Source organism: Tamandua tetradactyla, chromosome 20, assembly GCF_023851605.1.
Source record: "Tamandua tetradactyla isolate mTamTet1 chromosome 20, mTamTet1.pri, whole genome shotgun sequence".
NCBI lineage: Eukaryota > Metazoa > Chordata > Mammalia > Pilosa > Myrmecophagidae > Tamandua > Tamandua tetradactyla.
The window spans coordinates 20,514,015-20,535,961 of record NC_135346.1 but is presented as its reverse complement, the minus strand read 5'-3'; the positions used below and the strand labels follow the sequence as shown (position 1 = coordinate 20,535,961).

The 21,947-nt window shown below is 34.2% G+C and overlaps 1 protein-coding gene across 5 annotated transcripts in view; it reads right to left on the bottom strand.

The window, feature by feature from the left end:
* The window catches only part of ANKHD1 (ankyrin repeat and KH domain containing 1), a 147,245-nt gene that overhangs the window by 56,023 nt on the left and 69,275 nt on the right, over positions 1-21,947 (bottom strand). For 4 of the 5 annotated variants that reach the window (XM_077137183.1, XM_077137184.1, XM_077137186.1 and 1 more), the window contains exons 8-10: positions 21,170-21,407; positions 20,749-20,940; positions 9,738-9,847 (exon numbers count right to left, since the gene is read on the bottom strand). In XM_077137183.1, the coding sequence (XP_076993298.1) occupies positions 9,738-9,847; positions 20,749-20,940; positions 21,170-21,407 (540 nt within the window). The remainder of the gene's footprint in view (positions 1-9,737; positions 9,848-20,748; positions 20,941-21,169; positions 21,408-21,947) is intronic. The other variant, XM_077137187.1, reaches the window with a different exon arrangement.

Here is a 21,947-nt window from a genome sequence, read left to right as displayed (position 1 = left end):
ATAATTCTGTCTCCAAAAACAACTAAAGTCACAAAAACAAGAGCAATATCTTTTAATATTTGACCAAAGAAAATACTGAAATCAAAAGATTTGGGAATATTAGAAATTGGGAGAAAAAGTAAGGAAAATACTCTAACACGATTACTTATGTAGCTTTTTCTTCCATTATAAATGTACTTAGTTCTTATACTTTTCAACTAAACCAGGAACTTTCAAAGAACTTGAGATGAAATATCTGTATTTCTCAAAACTGCTAACAGAGAGAAATCATTTGAAGGTGAAAAGGATAAGATTGATGGAATAGTAAAATAAGCTTTGCAGTCACTGACCCTGAATCAATTAAATCTCCAAATAAAAGAATTGTGGCCTGGAAAGGATTAATTCATTCCTAACCTTCTACTTGAGCAATGTACTTAACTTTTATAAGGGGACACATGCTTCTACGATCAAGAACAATGTTGGCAAAGCAAGTATTCTGAGACAACTATCTGATTTGAAAAAGCTGACTCTTAAGACTTGCTTCTCCCTTTCCACATTATTTTCTAACAAATAACAAATCCCATTCAAATATAAATAATAATCACAAAGCACCCAACATGGCATCTATTAAGAAGTGCTACAAAAACAGAAACAGAGAAAATTTTAGGCAAATATCATCTTATACTTTCAAATACATTATAAAGAACAAAGAGCCTGTAAATACAAAGCTAAATGAAGTGATATAACAGCAAGATGAGATTTAAAAATGAGTTGAAAGAGAAAGTGAAATGAAATAATGAAAATCACATTAGAAGCAGCAATAAGATTTAAAATAGTGACCTAAAGAACCTGCTTAAAAAAGAAATAATAATGCAGAGGAAAAGAAGAAAAAAATGAAAAGATTTAGACACAAAGATAACGCAGATAGTGAGATCCAACTTAGAGATAAGTATCCACCTAAAAGGCAACAAAATAGAAAAAGAAATGTTCAAAGATATAATAGAAGGAAATTAAAAAAAGAAAAAGCCTAAAATCCATAGATAGAAAGCAAGAAAAACTGATATTGAATAATCAACACCAAGATACATCCTGGTGAAATCACAGATGTCTAAGTAGAATAAAAGATTCTCATTACAATCTGGGCAGAAAAAGCAAGTCACTTACATATGGTAGGAATATTCTAGGAGAATTTGGCAATATTCAATACCAGAAGACAATAGCATAGAGGGTTTAGAATTCTGAGGAGGAAAAAAACCACTAATGATCTACTAATATCAAATACATTTAGATGCATTTACAAAAAGAACAGGAAGTTTTCTCAGAAATTCAAGCATCTATAAATTTTTCCTTGGGAGAATAAACTCATATTAACATACCAGTACCAGCCAACCAAAAACTAATCAAGTTAAGGAACTCGGAAACTAAGAAGGTATATAATGTGAAAGACTAGAAGGTAAACACTGAATCCACTTAAATATACATTTACAGATAAAAAACTGTGATAAACCAGGTCCTAAAACAATGTAAATGTTATAAACCATGACAATATGAAAATTAAATAATTCATGGAATACCTTTGGTGGAAAGTACATTGATCTTGGAATGAAGTCAATAGGTACTGTGTGAATACTTGCCTTTAAAAAATAGATTTCTTTTTTTAAGAAATAGACAAAATATTTCAAAATTTGCATTTGTTAAAAGATATCTGAATACTCTTCCAAAAAAGTAACTACAGTATTATTTTCTATAGTTCACCACAGCTTTAGGAGCAATTAATTAGTAGCTCATAGGGATGCTTGGAACATAATGAGGAGATTTTTAAAATGAAGCAAACATAGGCACTGTGACCAGAGGTTAGAAAAAATTAAGCTATTTCAAAAAAAAAAAAAAGGAAAGAAGAAAGAAGGGAGGGAGTAGGGAGGGTAAATGGTTACCTAAAGGTCACTTACACTTTACAATTTTGATCCACATAAAAGTACTACCTATTTAAAATAAAGAAAAATATTTCTTACAGCTAAATATAAATGTTTCTTATTTTTTAACAAAACCTCAGTCACAAGAATGAGGAAAATACTCGATTTTCAAAGGATCAATCATAACTCACTATGAAGTTTCAGAAATAATCCTTATGTACATACAGGAGTTTGTTTATCTGGCCCAATCTGGCTGGTGGTGGCCTGAGGGACTTGCTCAGAATTTGCCCTGTGTTTCTAAAGAGCTCTCGGAGAGAAGCTGTGGGAGAGCAGTCAAGTGGTTGCTTGGGGCAAGAGGTTGCTGGCTATAGGATAATAGTGTGTAGTACCTTGGACCAGGAGGAAACTTTCCTAGGGAAGAGGGGATATTCATATCTCTGTGGATGGGGGAATTCCTAAGGCCAATGCACATGCCCAAGACAAAATAGATACACAGAAAGGACCTGGGAGGCCCCTAAACTTTGGCCTGGAGGTATTCTATAAATTCACTGTATGGATAAATTCTGAAGGAAAGCGATTGCACAGGTCAATCTGAAAATAACTAGGAAAGGTGTTTTCTTTTTTTCTTTCTTTCTTTTTTTTTGGTTAGCTCCTAGCATTGAAATAAAGCTGTGTCCTAACATAGCTGGTTACAAGCTTAATGGAGAGATGTTTCAGTGCCTAAATTCCAGAGATAACACTATAATACATTAAAATATCAAAATGTCCAGGTTGCAACTAAAGATTACAAAACACTCAAGAACACAAGAACAATGGTTCATGCAAGGGAGAAGCTGAGGCATTAGAAACTATCAATAAGAAAGATCAGACCTGAGACATACCAGACAAAAACTTTTTAAAAATGGTCCTAAATCTGCTCAAAGAGCTAAAGGAAAACATGGACAAAGAATTAAAGAAAATCAGGAAGAGAACAGATACAACACAAAGAGAATATCACTACAGAAATGGAGATTGTAAAAAGAAGCCATACAGAGCTGAAGACCACAGTAAAAGGAATTAACAATTCTCTAGAGGGTTCAACCACAGATTCAAGCTGGCAGAGGAATGAAGCAGTGAACTTCAAGACAAGACAATTCAAATCATCCAGTCTGAGAATCAGAAAGAAGAAAAAATGAAGAAAAGTGAACAGAGACTAAGAAACCAGTGGAATACCAATACTATCAAGCATACTGATATACTCACTGTGGGAGTCTCAGAAGGAACAGAAAGAAAGGGACAGAGAGAATATTTAAAGAAATAATGGCTGGAAACTTCCCAAATTTAACAGAAGACATGAATATACATATCTAAATGCTCAACAAACTCCAAAGAGGATAAACCCAAATAGACACATATCACACCATCTGTGTGAAATAGATGCATACTACACCATACGTGTGAAAGACACAAGAGAGAAGCAAAGTGTCATAAGTAATGAACAGACAATAAGATTAAATACAGATTTCTCATCTGAAATCATGGAGGCAAGAAACATATTTAATGGGCTGACCAAAAAACTGCCATCTAAAAATTCTATATCTGGCAGAACCGTCTTTCAATCATTACTCAACATGGCAAAGAACCTATAATTAGAAACCCTGAGCCTACCTTACTTCTTTAGGTTAGTTCTATTTATTTTCTCTCACTCTATCTAAAATACAGTCAGCATAAAACAAAACTAAATCTATTCATGGCCTTGGGCATCTTTTCCCTTTTCCAGCTCTATTTTGAAAATGACCATTACATCTTAAAGAAAAATGGCATTCTAAATTCGTTGTTTCTCACTGAACAATGCTTAAGTACATTTGAAAGCCAAAACCGAAAAATACAATCCTAAAGAAAGGAAACTTAAAAAGTTTGAAGGCATATAAACAAGAATAATAGAATGTACAACAAGTTTATTCTATTTGCAATTAACTTTAACTGCAGGAAAAGATGAATAAACCTATAATTGAATAATACCAAAGATGACCGGAAAGACTACATATTTTTTTTTTAACTAAATTTAGTATTCCATAAGGGAAGAGGGAAAATGTTTACTTAAAACAGAAAAACCCATGTCAAGGAGAATCTTCTTACTTACTTGACAGTGTTCAAACTGGATAAAAAGAAAAAGCACTTAGGGTGGAAGTGATCATGATTTAGTATTACAATGCTAGATTATTCTATATTGGGGTAGTCCTAGTAAATCAACTCGATATTTTAGAGATTAATAACTTTTATCTATTAAAATAATCTGAAAAATACCTTATAAGTTAAATAAGTGAATTAAGTATAAATAACTCCACAATTAATATATCTGGAGTAATTTAGGATATACCTAATATACAGAAAAGATTTTTTCTTTTTATTACCTGGGCAGGCACCAGGAACCAAACCCAGGTGTCTGGCCTGGAAGGTGAGAATCCTGCCACTGAACCACCACTGCACCACTCAGAAAGAATTTTAAGAGATAAAATAATTCCATATAACACATATCAATAATGGTGATCTATATCTTAATTTTCTTTGAGGATCTTCATATCACTTTATACTTTCTTGGGCCAACAACACTCAAGATTTTCCAGTCTATCTAATTCTTCCAGACAGGCAGTTAGTTGGTTAACTTGTTCTTTAGAAATCATAATATAATATTTCTTTAGCCAGGTCGTGAAAAGTTCATCTAGTCCATTAAGGATCATGTGGTCATATAAAAAAAGAAGAAAAGAAGACTGGAGAATTTAAGTAACTTGCACAAGGATATCCAGCAGAGCCAAAGCCTAATTTCCCTGCATAGTAAAAGGCTCTTTCTACTACACTATATTTTTTCAAATCCTAAATTACTTTTATATGACATTGGTAAAACAGTACAGGAAATAATAACTTTCCTTTTAAAGATGAGAATATTGAGGCAAATGTTTGCTTATAGATCAGTGATTTGATGGCTATGATGAAAATTTAGGTGCCTTGCCTAATAATCAGTGGTATAAGCTCTTTCTAAACAATGAAGTGAAGTATTTGTTACTGATTTATATTTTAATTCAGATATGCCTTCCACAAGCATTTCTTCCTTTCAAGAGATCTATTTTTGAATAGCAAAACATGTCTACAAAAAAAACGCTAAATTGGATCACAAAACCGCTTTATATGAACATAAGTAATTTCCTCTAATATATATTCTAGTTAGTTGTTTATGATGGGACACATTCCTTGTGTTCAGAACCTACTGATCGATTACACTATGGCATACCTTTCTAGAAATGAAAGTCCAGGGAGCTAGGGACAAAGAAGGAATATTTTTTTTACCTCAATCTTAGCTTTGTTGGTAAATGCATTTGAATAAAATTCTACAGATCACAAATATTTCTTCTATTTTAACAAATATATCAAAGTTTTAATGCTGAAACATGCCTTAATGAAAAGAAAAAGATGTCATTCTACCATCTGCACAAATGGTTTAAAAAACACAAACGCCTAATCAAAACAACTCTGTGATATTAGTCAATGAAATGTTGCCAACCAACTATAAGTGACTGTCACCTGAAATAAACTGTCCCTACAATTAATGAGGCCTTTGAAAGCTTTGACCCTGATGCAACTGTCTTTCATAGTCAGAGTACTTCTATAACAATAAACTGGTTGGACATGGAAGCCAGAAAAACATAGGTCAAAGTAGGTCAAAATTAAAAGCAAGCAAGAGGAAGAAAGAAGCAGAGCAGCATGTTTTACAACCCAAATTATACTGTTAAACAATTAATTATGCTCTGCCTCGAACCTGAGAAGTTATAGTAAAAGGGGCCTAGAGGACTCTCATAAAAGAAGTCAAGCCATAAGTGCTTCAGCTGAAGTAAGCTATAGAGTTAAAGAACAGGTATGAAATATTCAAACTCTGGCTTCTGGTCTAAAGACCAGTAACTGCAGAAAATGGCCAGTTGAAATAATACAGGACAGCACAGTAGCTGGCTCAAAGACTATGGGAGTAGGTCAACTTCAGTTTTTAATTGGTGTTCACTGATTTTTTTCTAGTTAAGTATCTCAGTAACATATTAGCAAGGATACTAATAATATGAAATATCTTCTTTGGAGAATTTGATTTTCTATAGGATATTATCAAAATAAATCTCTTATAGATTACAAGTACTTCAGAATGCTGATGTATCTACTACTAACTTTCTTATAATGGCTCTGTAATATATGATACCTGTAATCACACCAAAAAGTAAAAACAAATCTGAGCTCAAAAAAACAGAGATGCTATGTAGAGAAAAACATATAAAGGGATAATCTTTATTTCAGTATACAGTGATTTCCCCATACAGGGGTAAGAAGAGATGCAAATAGAAAAGATTTGGTCATTTGTTCAAGACTCTGCTTACAGAATAAGATCTATCCTTATTGAGTGGTTAAAGCAATTCTACGTGTTAAAGAAGGGGAATATTTTCAAAATTATGGATTAAAAGAAAATCTTTATTTCCTTTAACTTTTGATTTTCAAACAGAACACTTTAAATGGCTTAAGGATCTTAAATTAGTCAAATGTTTTAAATAATTGTTCAAATTTATACAATTATTGAAAGGTTAAACACAATACACATCAATGAGCCAAAATATAATTCATATTCTCTGAAGGCTGAATAGTCAGTGTACTTCTAACCAGAAATATCTATAATTTTTAAAAATTTATAAGCTTTAAATTTCAAAAATGCAATTAAAATACACACATATTTTAAGGATATACCTGAAAATGCTCAAGTATGCCATTAGTTCTGGCTATGGACTTTTCTCAAAGCAATTAATGAGAAAATGCCTAGATTTCCTTGAAAACTAAGCGGACCTAAATTATGTCTACTACAAATTTAGAATGAAAAGTCCTAAAACTTCTCATTCCATCTCAGGAAATAATACAAGAGAAACAAATGGTTAACTTAAAATTTCCTTTAAACCATAATTAACATCCGAACTGATTCTGATACAGAATATTTTAAAGATTGGGAAACAATAGTTTTTAATTTACTTTACAAAGAGAATACAGTATCGAAATCTTGAAAATGAGAAAAAAATCTAAGCTCTAAAATTGAACAAAGCATAGAGGTTGGTCCAGATTTTGCTCCAAAGGCTGACTTGGACATCCTTACTTAAAAACTAAAGGTAAAAATAATTGCCCCAAAACAAAGGTTCTTAGGCCAGCCTATGCAAACCTATTTTACTTCAAGAACTAGCAAACTTAAACATCAAGAACACACCTATGAGATCCAGGAATACCTGCAATGGAATGGAGAGTCTTCCATCTCCAAACCACTAGAGGAAACCACTAACACAGATACAAGGAGGTGGCAGCAAAGAATGGAGGACAAGTAAGGAGCTACTACCTTGTTATATCCAGCTAGTAAGAATTATCAGTCACTTTTTCTGAGAACTCAGGGATTGATCTACCTGTATTACTCATTGCTAGATTAGCATTTCCTGTTTTTGAATAGGACTTTTTATTCCTCTGACCTAATAAAAAGCCTAAAGTTGTAAAATTTATTTATAGGTTTAAATATCAAGTTTACTAAACTTTCCCAAACTTTCCACATTTTCTACAAAGAACAAGTACTGCTTTTTATAATAAGGGAAAAAACTAATATTAAAATTGAAACATCTCTTCACAGACAGCAAAAGAATGGGATAAGCAACATATTTTAAAGGGTTAAAATCCAAATACACAAAATAATTCAAAAGGAAAAAAATGTTATGCACATGACGTTATTAAATCTAACTGTATTCGTACTAGTGAAAAATGAAAAGCAAGTCAAAAGTTCAATAGTAAGTGAATGATTATGGTTCATCAACTCCCTGGAATACTATACAAAAGTTATAACTATAGCAAAATGGAAAAGATGATAACAGAATGCAGTGAAAAAAATAGAAAACTGTAATATACTATGATTACAATTATATGTAAATATGAACATAGAGATTACACAACAGATGAACAATTGTTAGGATAACAGATTATCTTTGTATTTAATAATTAAGATGTGTATCTATCTGGGCCCTTTTTTATTTTTTATAGTAAATATAAATAAACATGGTAAATTCAAACCGTTCTTATCTCTTCATTTAAAAAAATCCTTTAAGGAACTCTGATGACAAATACCCTATTTTTTTAATTGTCTACTCTTTTTTTAATGCTCTCCCTACGTATATGTATTTTTATATCTTTATGTACACACACACATAGAGGAAAATATGTGATATGCGTATCATAGGGAATTTTGTTCACAACTTTTTTTGGGGGGATGGGGGGTAGGGGTAGGGTGCATGGGCTGGTAGTTGAACCCAGGTCTCCTTTATGGCAGGTGAGAATTCTACCACTGAACCACCTATGCACCCAACAAATACTTCATTAACCAAACACCAGGTGTTCAGATGTTGGGAGACAGTAAAAATAAAACATTTCAAAATATTTCCTACCAGAGTTTTAACTGAGTCAAAATCTGTAAGGTTTTGCTGTACATTAGAGCACATTAACAGACAAATTTTCTTTTTCCTATTTAATAGTCAGAAGAACTCTCAACAAATAGGATAAAGGACTGACTTTGCTGTAGAAATATGGAAGAAGGAAGAGAAAATCCACATAAGAACTAGGAGGATAAGAGTATTAAACTTTATTTATAGTATCTAAACATTCATGTTCTGCCCTACTTTTTTATTTCAAGTGGCGAAATACTTCAATTCTTAATTTTTATAGATGAACCAAATCAACTCTACAAAAGGAATAAGACAGAAAAAGTAGGCAGAAGATTATCTACATGTCTCTGTCATCATTTTTAAACAAAAAAGTGCACCTTTCAGAAATTTGAAGGAATGGGCAGTTCCTGACTGATAAGAATGAGTGCTTGTGTTATCACTACAATAGTTAGTATTAATAGATGTGACAATATTACTAGAAATATAGATGTGATAATAAATAGTATATTCACACTATTTATTTTAGTCAGTGATTATCTTCCAACAAATGTTCTCAGGAACATATTTGAGAGTGTTTGTTATTACAAATAATTTAAAAGGCAGTACTTATACAGTTTTTTCTAAATATCTAAAACTAATAAAGTTAATTCTCTATAACATTCATTGCCTCAGGCAGATATTTAAGAAATACATAAGAAAATTCTAAGAGAAACTCTAGAAAGCAGTTTAAGGTAGCTTCATAAAATAAAAATTACTTAAAGCACACATTTCAGCAAGAAGCACATCTCAGTTAAAGAAATCTTTATGTGGTATATTGTTAAAAAGTCTCATAATTTTCTGGATTTTTTTTTACCCATATATGAATCTGCCATCTAATTTGAAAAACAAAAAACAAACCTAGAAAGAACAGGAAAATACTAGAATGTTGAAATAACGTTGTTAGGAGGATGGTTAACAATATTAGCTTTGCTTTTAAATGTCTAACCAGACAAAGACAAGTATAATTTGCAAGGTCTTTGAAAAACAAAAGAATTCAAAATGACTTGACAGATTATTCTAATAATTAGTGAATTTGGGATATGTAATAAAGGACAATTTAAAAAGTGCAAGAATGTCAAATGGGTGAGTGAGTGGAAGAAACAAATTAATGATTTTACGCAAGAAAAAAACCAGTATGCCCTATTAAAGACTAAGTATTTTCAAATACATTTAATACATGCAATAACTAGAACAAGTAGCTAAGCTTTATTCAAAAAGTAATATAAACAAACCATGCAAACTACTGACCTTTAACAGAGCTTTTTTCATGTTGTAAATGACTAAATGAGTATTAGCATTCACACAAAAAAATACTTGAAATAAAAAAATATCTTACTAAATCAGCCCCTGCTTGAAGTAAAACATCTGCAACATCCGTATGTCCATTTTCACAAGCATAGGTTAAGGCTGTATCTCCGGTTGCTGTTGTAGCATGGACGTTAGCACCTTGCAAACAAACAAAAATCACACCTTTATTTTGTGAACTGTAAAGTTATATTAGCTAGTCCATTTTTGCAATTTGGTGAAATTGATGAACTCAGAATATGAAAATATCAGAACACATTTTAAGTATCCTATTTTTCCTTTACATATGCTTTGTAAAAATACATTTAGCCACAGAGAAAGGAATTGTATCAAATGATTTTAAAACACAGCAATCTGCTTTTACAACCCTAGAGTAAGATATGCCTAAGGAATAAGAGAGCTGAAAGAAAAAATTAACCAGTTTTCAGAAATTATATTGAGGGCACTAAGCATTTATATTCTTTTTTATTTTTTTAATTTTAAGGAGGTGTCTACCAGTATCAAGTTCTTTTGGTTCTTTTTCTTTTCTGAAGCAGTTTCATTGAGATATATTCACATAACATACAATTCATCCTAAGTGTACAATCAACATTTTTTAGTATAATCACAGAGTTGTGCATTCATCACCACAATCAATTTTAGAACATCTTCATTATTCCAAAAAAGAAAAGCCCCAAACAGTCCTATGGATATTATAGTACAAATCAAATGAGGAATTATTTCATGAGAACTGAAATTTGGGGCATGGTTGAGAGAAAACACAGAAATAAGATTGCTGAAGTTAAGTCAAAACTGTGTGGTTCCAAACTGGAAATACTGACATGAACTCCTGATGTACTTTATGTATAAGAAAAACACATATATCCTAACTCTGACCAACTAAAAAGGCCTCAAACGCTGATAGACCAAAGCATCTTCAGTTTACACAGTGATATCTAAATATCATTTCTGTCGAGAGGCTACTCTGCAGGTTCCTCTTACACAGGCTTCAGTTAGACATTACTACCTATCATAACCTCCCAAACCTCAACCAGGACCATTCCAGCCAATCATAAAGAACACCTAAGGCATATATAAGATTCTACAAAGGTTCCATGCACTACAGTAACTATCCAGAAACCTACAACCTCCAGATGCGTCCCTGGTCCAGATAAATCCTGAAACCTAGCCCAGCCTCTCTAGAACATCGGATAGTTCCATTTCCCTACACAATATTAGTGACAGATCCTTCCAACAGTAAAAATTTAGAATTGCCACAGCCCAAACAATCCCAAAGAGAGGTATGGAAAGATCAAAGGGGATGGTGGAGTAATACAGAGAAGACAGGATTTAACAAATGAATATGATTGCTGAATCATTAAATTGATAACTCTTTTAGTCTCCAGTATCTTATAGCAGCTAGAAGGAAAAATCTAAAATTGTGGAATTGTAACCTACGTCAAACTCTGAAATATGCTCTACAACTAATTGTGGTGCTGTGCTTTGAAATTTATTGCGTTTTTGTATATATGCTATTTTTCACAAAATAAGAAAGAAAAACAGTTGATTGTGGTGATAAAAAAAATTTAAGCCTTCTAGCCTCCTATATTCTAGAGCAGCTAAAAGGAAAAATCTGAGAGGATCTTATGGTACCCCTTGACAAACTCTAGAATCTGTCCCATAACTACTTGTTGAAGAGTGCTTTAAAAACTACTGCTTTTTTATTTCTTTGCTTTCTTTTTATGTTATACTATACAATAAAAAAAGTTAACTATCATTTCCAACTAAATGGAATTAGGGCTTCTTGGAGAAATGGTTGATTCTAAGGCTGAGGCAGGAACTATAAAAGATGAGCCCGGCACTCAGAGACTACAGTGAAGTATATCTAAATAATTTAGGAGCTAACTTTATTGACAAAGAGATAGTTAAACATTTCCATCTTCAGACAATTTTTGCATTAAAAGAATGATGGCTATGACAGAATAAAGCCATCATATATATTTAAATCCAAAAGTTTAAAATGATGCTCAATCAAATATAAAAACATGTCATTCGTTACCTTTGAAATAAGACCGGCCATGAACTTAAAAATTTCAAAGCTGGGCTACAGGTTTATTGGGTTCATTATAATCTTTCTGTATATCTTTGATAACTGCCAATTAAAAAAAAACTGTAGGCAACAGTATTAAATGTCTTATTGATTTTTCCATTAGTGCAACACCATGAGAAGGATTTCATGTAAATAAATCACACTAAAATTTGTAAAGAAACTTTTTTCTTTTTTTTACGTAGTAATCATAAAAAAATGACTCTTAAATCTCTGTGATAGTTCTGGGAGCTACATTCATCAAATCAGCAAAAGGTGCTGAAAATGAGCATCAGTAGAGGTACAGTATAAAATAACAATGTCAAGAATTGTGGTGAATTGAACTGTGCACCCCAGTTTGGACATGTTCTTGGTCCTCATTCACGTTCTGGTGGGTGTGGATGCATTGTAACTAAGATCTCTTCAAGACGTTACTTCAGTTAAGGTGTGGCCCACCTGAATCAGGGTCCTTTATGAGCAGAGTGAAAGAAGACAAAGAGAGAAGTCATGGGGACCATCCAGAAGCTGGAAGTTAACAGAATCAAGAAGACACAGCCATGTGACAAAAAAGCCAAAGACCGAACATATCTAGATGCCAGGCCCAGAACACCACAGTCTTCTGGGAGAAAGCGCTCCTTGAGGACACATCAATTTTGTACTTCTAGCCTCAAAACCATGAGCCAGTAAATTCACATGGTTTAAGCCTACTTATTGTATGGTATATTTTCTACAGCTAGATAATAAAATAGGAGTTCAAGGTTTGAATATTGGCTATGCTATTTATTAGCTTAGTTACCCCCAGGGAAGTTATATAACATCATTGTCTAACAGTTTCCAAATCTATAAGAACATGCTTAATATTTCTCACTACACAGGGACCTGTGACAATTAATAGAGATAACCTAAGAACTAAGCAGAATTTTGGGTATTCCATCATTTCTTTTCCACCAACATGTTAACTGTGCCTCTTTCTCCACATCCTCTCCAGCACTTGTCGTTTCCTTTTTTATTGATAATGGCCATTCTGGTAGGTATGAGATGATATCTCATTGTGGTTTTGATTTGCATATCCCTAATAGCCAAGGAAGTTGAGCATCCTTTCATGTGCCTTTTAGCCATTTGTATTTCCTCTCCTGTTCATGTCTTTTGACCATTTTGTAATTGGGTTGTTTGTCTTTTTGTTGTTGAGTTGAACAAGCTCTTCATATATTCTGGAGACTAGACCCTTATCTGATATGTTATTTCCAAATATTATCTCCCATTGTGTAGGCTGTTTTTTTGCTTTTTTGACAAGGTTCTTTGATGCACGAAAGTGTTTAATTTTGAGGAGTTTCCATTTATCTATTCCTTTCTTCAATGCTCATGCTTTGCGTGTAAAATCAATAGGAAAACACCTCCTATTATATGTTTTATAAGATATTTCCCCACATTTTCATCTAAAAGTTTTATGGTCTTAGATCTAATGTTTAGGTCTTTGATCCATTTGGAGCTAATTCTTGTATAGGGTGTGAGATATAGATCCTCTTTGATTCTTTTGCATGTGGATATCCAGTTCTCCAAGCACCAAATATTGAAGAGACTGTTCTGTCCCAGGTGAGTTGGCTTGACTGCCTTATCAAAGATTAATTGTCCATAGATGAGATGGTACATATGTGAACACTCTATTCAATTCCATTGATCAGTATATCTATCTTTATGCCAGTACCATGATGTTTTGACCACCGTGGCTTTGTAGCACGCTTTAAAGTAAGGTAGTGTGAGAACTCCGACTTCATTTTTCTTTCTAAGGATATTTTTAGCTATTTGGAGCATCCTGCCCTTCCATATAAATTCGGTTATTGTTTTTCTATTTCTGAAAAGTAAGTTTTTAGGATTTTAATTGGTATTGCATTGAATCTATGAATTAATTTATGTAGAACTTATATCTTAACTATATTTATTCTTCCAATCCATGAACACAGTATACCCTTCCATTTATTTAGATCTTCTGTAATTTCTTTTAGCAATTTCTTGTAGTTTTCTTTGTATAGGTCTTTAGTATCCTTAGTTATATTCCTAAAAGCCACTTTGCTGTACTTATTTATTAGCTCTGGTAGTTTTGCTGTGGATTTTTTGACATGGTATCATATCATCTGCAAACAGTGAGAGTTTTACTTCTTCCTTTCCAATTCTGATACCTTGTATTTCTTTTTCTTGTCTAACTGATCTGGCTAGAACTTCCAACACAATGTTGAAAAACAATGGTGACAGTGGACATCTTTGTCTTGTTCCTGATCTTAGGGGGAAAGCTTTCAGTTTTTCCCCATTGAGGATGATGTTAGCCGTGGGTTTTTCATATATTCCCTTTACCATGTTAAGGAAGTTCCCTTCTATGCCTATCCTTTTGAAGTGTTTTCTACAAGAAAGGGTGTTGAATTTTATGAAATGTCTTTTCTGCATTAATCGTGATGATCATGTGGTTTTTCTGCTTACATTTAAAAAATTTTTTTATTTATTAATTTTAAAAATTAACAACAGACAAAAATATTAACATGTCATTCCATTCTACATATACAATCAGCAATTCTCAATATCATCACATAGTTGCATAATCATCATTTCTTAGAACATTTGCATCGATTTAGAAAAAGAAATAAAAAGACAACAGAAAAAGAAATAAAACGATAACAGAAAAAAAAGAGTATACATACCATACCCCCTACCCCTCGCTTTCATTTTTCACTAGCATTTCAAACTAAATTTATTTTAACATTTGTTCCCCCTATTATTTATTTTTATTCCATATGTTCTACTCATCTGTTGATATGGTAGGTAAAAGGAGCATCAGACACAAGGTTTTCACAATCACAGAGTCACATTGTGAAAGCTATATCATTGTTCAATCATCATCAAGAAACATGGCTACTGGAACACAGCTCTACATTTTCAGGCAGTTTCCTCCAGCCTCTCCACTACATCTTGAACAACAAGGTGATATCTACTTAATGCATAAGAATAACCTTCAGGATAACTGTCAACTTCAACTATGTCTGGAATCTCTCAGCCATTGACACTTTGTCTCATTTCACTCTTCCCCCTTTTGGTCAAGAAGGTTCTCTCAATCCCTTGATGTTAATTCTCAGCTCATTCTAGGGTTTTTCTCAATCCCTTTATGCTGAGTCTCAGCTCATTCCAGGATCTCTGTCCCATGTTGCCAGGAAGGTCCACACCCTTGGGAGTCATGTCCCACACGGAGAGGGGGAGGGTGGTGAGACTGCTCATCGTGTTGGCTGCTTTCATTTTTGATATGGTATATTACATTCATTGATTTTCTTATGTTGAACCATCCTTGCATACCTGGGATGAATCCTACTTGGTCATGGTGTATAATTCTTTGAATGTGCTGCTGGATTCGATTTGCAAGAATTTTGTTGAGAATTTCAGCATCTATACCATTTAGAGAGATTGGTCTGTAATTTTCTTCTTTTGTAGTATCTTTGTCTGGCTTTGGTATGAGGGTGATATTGGCTTCATAGAGTGAGTTAGGTAACCTCCTCGCCTCCTCAATTTTTTTGAAGAGTTTGATCAGGATTGGTACTGATTCTTTCTTGAATGTTTGGTGGAATTCACATGTGAAGACATCTGCTCCTGGACTTTTCTTTTGGGGGAGCCTCTTAATGACTAATTCAATTTCTTTAATTGTGCTTGGTTTGCTGAAGCTGTCTATTTCTTCCCGAGTCAATGTTGGTTGCTCATGCCTTTCTAGGAAGTTGTCCATTTCATCTACATTGTCTAGTTTATTAGCATAAAGCTGTATCCTCTCATTACCTTCTTCATTTCTGTGGGGTCAGTAGTTATGTCTCCTATTCCATTTCTGATCTTATTTATTTGCATCCTCGCCTCTTCTTTTTGTCAACCTCACTAAGAGTCCATCAGTTTTATTGATTTTCCCATAGAACCAGCTCCTGGTTTTGCTGATTTTCTCGACGGTTTTCATGTTCTCAATTTCATTTATTTCTGTTCTAATCTTCATTATCTCTTTCCTTTTGCTTGCTTTCGGGTTAGTTTGCTGTTCTTTCTCTGGTTCTTCAAAGCGAACAGTTAATTCCTCGATTTTTACTCTTTCTTTCTTGATATAGGCATTTAGGGCAATGAATTTCCCTCTTAGCACTGCCTTTGCTGCATCCCATAAATTTTGATACGTTGTGTTTTCATTTTCATTTGCCTCGAGATATTTACTGATTTCCCTTGTAATTTCTTCCTTGACCCATTGGTTGTTTAAGAATATGTTGTTGAGGGCGGGCCGCGGTGGCTCAGCGGACAAGAGTGCTTGTCTGCCGTGCCGGAGGACCCCGGTTCGATTCCCGGCCCCAGCCCATGTAAAAAACAAGCAAACAAACAAAATATAATAAAACAAGAAAATGTTTAAAAATGTTTCCCGTTCTTCCTCCCTTCCTTCCTTCTCTGTCTTTCCTTCCTTTCCTCCCTCTCTCTTAAAAAAAAAAAAAAAAAAAAAAAAAAAAGAATATGTTGTTGAGCCTCCATATATTGTGAATTTTCTGGCCCTCTGTTATTGATTTCCAACTTCATTCCTTTGAGATCTGAGAAAGTGTTTGTATGATTTCAATTTTTTAAAATTTATTGAGACTTGCTTTGTGAGCCAGCATATGGTCTATCCTTGAGAATGATCCATGAACACTTGAGCAAAAGATGCATCTGCTGTTGTGGGTTATAATGTTTTATAAATGTCTGTTAAGTCCAGCTCATTTATTATATTATTAAAATTCTCTTGTTTCTTTATTGATCATCTGTCTAGATGTTCTGTCCATTGATGAGAGTGGGGAATTAAGTCTTTAACTATTATGGTAGATGTGCCTATTTCTCTTTTCAGTGCTTTCAGTTCTTGCCTCATGTATTTTGGAGAACTCTGATTCGGTGCATGAACATTTATGATTATTATGTCTTCTTGCTGAATTGTTCCTTTTATTAGTACATAGTGTCCTTCTTTGTCTCTTTTAATTGTTTTACATTTGAAGTCTAATTTGTTGGATATTAGTATAGCTACTCCTGTTCTTTTCTGATTGTTGTTTGCACGAAATATCTTTTCCCAACCTTTCACTTTCAAACTGTGTTTGGCCTTGGGTCTAAAATGCATCTCCTGTAGATAGCATATAGATGGGTCCTGCTTTTTAATCCATCCTGCCAGTCTATGTCTTTTGATTGGGAAGTTTAATCTATTAGCATTTAGTGTTATTACTGTAAGGACAGTACTTTCTTCTACCATTTTGCCTTTTGGATTTTTATGTCACATCTAATTTTTCCTCTTTTTACCTTTACTGATAGTTTTCATTTCCACACTTCTCTCTGCTGTCTTTTCCTATGTGTCGCTAACGCTTCCTTTAGTATTTCTTACAGAGCCAGTCTCTTGGTCACAAATTCTCACAACGATTTTTTTAATCTGAAAATGTTTTAATTTTACCTTCTTTTTTTTTTTGCATGGGTAGGCACTGGGAATTGAATGTGGGTCTCTGGTGTGGCACACAAGAACTGTCTGCTCAGCCACATGGTCCATCCTCACCCTCATTTCTGAAGGACAGTTTTGCTGGGTATAGAATTCTTGGTTGGCAATTTTTTTCTCTTTTAAAATCTTGAATATATCATACCACTGTCTTCTCACCTCTACGGTTGTACTGAGAAATCTAAGCAAAGTTTTATTAGGCTTCCCTTGTATGTGATGGATTGCTTTTCTCTTGCTGCTTTCAAAATTCTCTCTCTTTGACCACTGACATCCTGATTAGTTAAGTGTCTTGGAGTATGCCTATTTGGATCTATTCTGTTTGGGGTATGCTGTACTTCTTGGATCTGTGAGTTTAAGTCTTTCATAAGAGTTGGGAAATTTTCAGTGATAATTTCTTTCATTTGTCTTTTTCCTCCTTTTCCCTTACCTTCCCCTTCTGGGACACTCACAACACATATATTCATGCTCTTCATGTTGTCATTCAATTCCCTGGGTCCCTGCTCATATTTTTGCATTGTTTTCCCTATATTTTCTTTTGCTTGTCAGATTTCAGATGTTCCATCCTCCAGCTCATTAATCCTATCTTCTGCCTCTTGAAATCTAACATTGTAGGTTTCCATTGTTTCTTTCATCTCTTTTACTATGCCTTTCATTGCCATAAGTTCTGTGATTTGTTTTTTCAGACTTTCGATTTCTTCTTTTTGTTCATCCCCTGCCTTCTCTATATCCTCCCTGAATTCACTGATTTGGTTTTTGATGAGATTTCCCAAGTCTGTTTGAACACCCTGAATTAACTGTTTTAACTCCTGTATCTCATTTGAATTTTTGGTCTGTTCCTTTGACTGGGCCGTAGCTTCAATTTTTCTAGTTTGGATCTTTATTTTTTGCTGGCATGTAGGCATTTAATTTCCTTAATTATTCTGGAGATTGTTTTCACTTTTTTATCTAGTATTTTCTTGATGGATGGCTTTGTTCTCCACCTGTTTTTTGACATTCAGTTCAGCTTATTCTAGACCTCTAGCATAGGTTTTATTTAATGGATCAGATTTTTTCAGTTCTTGTTTTCATTTGTTGCTCTGATTGTATGTGCTTTGTTTTTTCTTAGGATGGTCTACTTAGACATTATAGACTCCTGTCAGATTTTCCTAGATGAGCCTGGCCTCCTCTCAGGAGGAAAATGTCACCTCTATCAGTTTTCCCTGAGGGTAAGACCCAGCAGGTTGAGAGACTTTCCTATGAAGCCTCTGGACTCTGTGTTTTTCCTATCCTGCCCACTACGTGGCGCTTGTCTGCCTGCAGGTCCCACCAGTATAAAGCAATGTGGTAGCTTTAATTTCAGCAGACTCTTCCTGCTGGGGGCATGGTTGAGAAAGAGGTGAGGTTTAGACTGGCTTTAATGGATTCAGTTCTCCAATCCCTGGGGTCTGAATTCCTTAAGGGAGGGATTCCACCCCTTCCCTGGGGAAGGCACAGCCTCCAGGGAATTAACTCCTTTCATCTGGCTAGCCTCTTTGCCTCTCAGACAAGCTTAATTCCGCCCTTGCCTGGGGCAGTTGGAGTCTGGGAGCATTTTTTTTTTTAAGTGTGGCCCTGATTACATTTTATTTTTATTTTATTTTTTTACATGGGCAGGCACCGGGAACTGAAACCGGGTCTCTGGTGTGGTAGGTGAGAACTCTGCCACTGAGCCACTGTCGTACCGCCCCGATGAGAATAGTTTTAAGCAGTAAAAATAAAGAAAAAAAATCCTTTTCAGAGCAGGATTCCCATTCTTCCAGTTTGTTAATCAAGAGCTTAAGTTGGAACGCTGCTCTGCATTTCTCTAGGTTTTACATGCCCCCAATTATTTTTAGTGTCCAGACCCTTTCAAGTATTTTGTGCTGTCCAGTCCAAAACACCTGTCTAGTTTGTCTCCCCACTGCCCCAGCCCTGCCCCTTCTACACCAGGTAAAAACTAGTAACTTCAGCTTTTATACAGATTTAGCTGGGCTGGGGGCCTATTTTTAGTAGTCAGAATTTGTTAATTAATTCCACAATTGGAGCTTGGCTGAGCTCAGCCACTTGCTGTTACTCAAGTCTCTTTCCTTTCCCCTCTGGAAACTAGCCTGTTGGGGAGAGGTGCCAGCCATTCCATGGCTTGGGGGACTCATGGTTCTGGGTGGGATGGCAGCTGGCCCAGCCTGTCCAGATTGGTGTACTCAGTGTGCCTGGTCACTGATGTGGCCCCAGCAGTTGTTCTGTACTGTTCCTGGCTACTTCCTAGCTGCTTTGGAGGATGAACTAAATTCCACACCTCACTAAGCCGCCATCTTGACCACTCCCTCCTGGTATTCAATAATTTCCTAATAAACATTTATTTTGTCTTTTAAAAACCTCTTACAATAGCATGACTTTTACTTAAGAGAAGCATGTAGGAAGAATATAGAAATGTAACCAATGATAGAGAAATGTCCACCAATTGGGAAATGGACAGTTATTAATGAGGGAAAAAAACTACAGTAATTAGTACTACTACAGTGATTAATAATATTGAGTCAGAAAAGAGGTCAGATTTATGGCTGGTTTTTGCCTTAGTTCAATACTTAACCAATCATCCAAAACATTAACAGTGTAGGTTTAGGAAATAATTTCAATAATAATTTAAAGGAAAAACTGAGGCTGGCTGAATTTAAACTAATGTTAACAGTGAAAGTCCAAAAAGGATGAATAAAGTTAAGGTAAATATTTTGTTTCCTTTACATAATAATAACTTTGTATCCTAAGTTTTAAATAATATATTGAAGCCAGATAAAAAGAAATATTTTACATTATTTCTAAAGAACATATAATGTTTATATCTACCTGGATCCATTTTTTTTTTCTGGTATATCCTTAGTTTGCTCTATATAAACTAAAAATACGCTATATAAAAATACATTCATGCTATTTATGGTATTAGCCAAGTGTCTACTAGCTGGTTTGCTATTGCTGTTTTGTTGTTGCTGTTGTTGTTCCAGGCATATGTTTATATCTCGAAAGACTGTTTTATTTTAATTTAAAAATTAAATATTTAAAAATTAATTTAAAAATTAAATATTTCTGCCAAGGAAAATAAAATTCCCACTCTTTTTTTTTAAAAGACTCATTAAATATCAAGAAATGAAGATGCTTAAAAGCACCAAATTTTAACCTCTATAATGTTACCCCCATCTCCTCGTTAGCAGAAACTAAGAGGAACTAACTTCTCCCTTCAGAAGTCACAAATTATTCAATGAATACAGAAGGTCAATGAGAAGCATTATGGTTCTTAAGCAAAGAATAATAACAAAAAGAACTCTTCGTAAAAATTATATTTTAGAGATTTAGGAGCAGAAGAAGAGCAATTAAACTGGGGGGCTATCTTTCAACTTTTTAGAAATAAAAAAGTTAAGGTCAATTGTTAAAGTTAAGAAAGCAAACTGAAGGTCTTTTTCTTAAAAAAGTATTTTTGAAGCCACATACCAGCAGCCAGTAAATATTTAACCAACTCCAGGTGTCCCTCCTGAGCAGCCTCCATCAGAGGCGTGGAACAGCCAAGTTCTATATCAGCTCCTGCCTTAATCAGGAAGTCGGCAACTTCAGAAAACCCCCCACAGCAAGCCAAGGTAAGAGCAGTTTCTTGGGTTTCTTCTGTCTGGGCATTTATATTGGCTCCTAGGGAAAACATAAAAATAGTTGAAACCAAAAACTTAAAATAAACATATTATTGTTCTAAATTGTGATAAACATCTCTATTTTTTTACTTCTTTGGTTCCTTCCAGGGTGTTAATAATTTATTTCATCATCAATGCATAATATTTCAGTGTAGTAAACTTCATTGGCACTGACACAAAACAGTCAAAAGAAATTGACAATATATATATACTTAAGAAGACTGCTTTACCTTGTGCTAATAGTAGTGCCACCATCTCTTCATGTCCCTCCCGAGCAGCTTCCATCAAGGGAGTATATCCTTCATCATTAACTTCTTCAAGATTTGCCCCCCTTTCAATAAGTAGAGCTGCCAATTCAACATGTCCTCCACAGGCAGCCAGGGTTAATGGAGACTCAAATGAATCTGCAGGCATGTTTACTTGAGCACCACTATCCAAAAGCAAACGTGCTACCTCTACATGTCCATCCTGCAGAATTTGAGAAGTAAAGCAAGAGAGAAGGTTTTTTTGTTTGTTGTTGTTTTGAGATTTTTTTTTTTTTAGGTGGGAGAATGGAAGGAGGAGATTAGGAAAAGCCAGAAAGGAGGAAAGAATGGGGGAAAGAAGATTCAGCTCAGATACATATATATTATCATGTCCATGTGAGCATTTTGAAATCTACCTTATCAAAAATCTATGACAATTATCTTATCTGACTTGTGAGCAAGTCCCCAATTTTCTAGTAGAATCAAACTTGGTGACATACAGTTATATTTCAAGTATTTTTGAATGTCCACATTCTTTGAAGTTCAAAAATTTGTTAAATCCATTGTCAACAGCACTTCAACATAAATACAACTGCCAGGTCAAATACAGTCACACTCTCAAATTTGGGAGTCATGTTTAAGTGAAGAAACGGTATTAGATTTAGTTTAGAAGCAAAGGTTTAGCAAAAAAATAAAATAACAAATTATGTGAAGACATTACCACTTGGGATTATGTCACCAAGGTAAACCCCAATGGACTGAT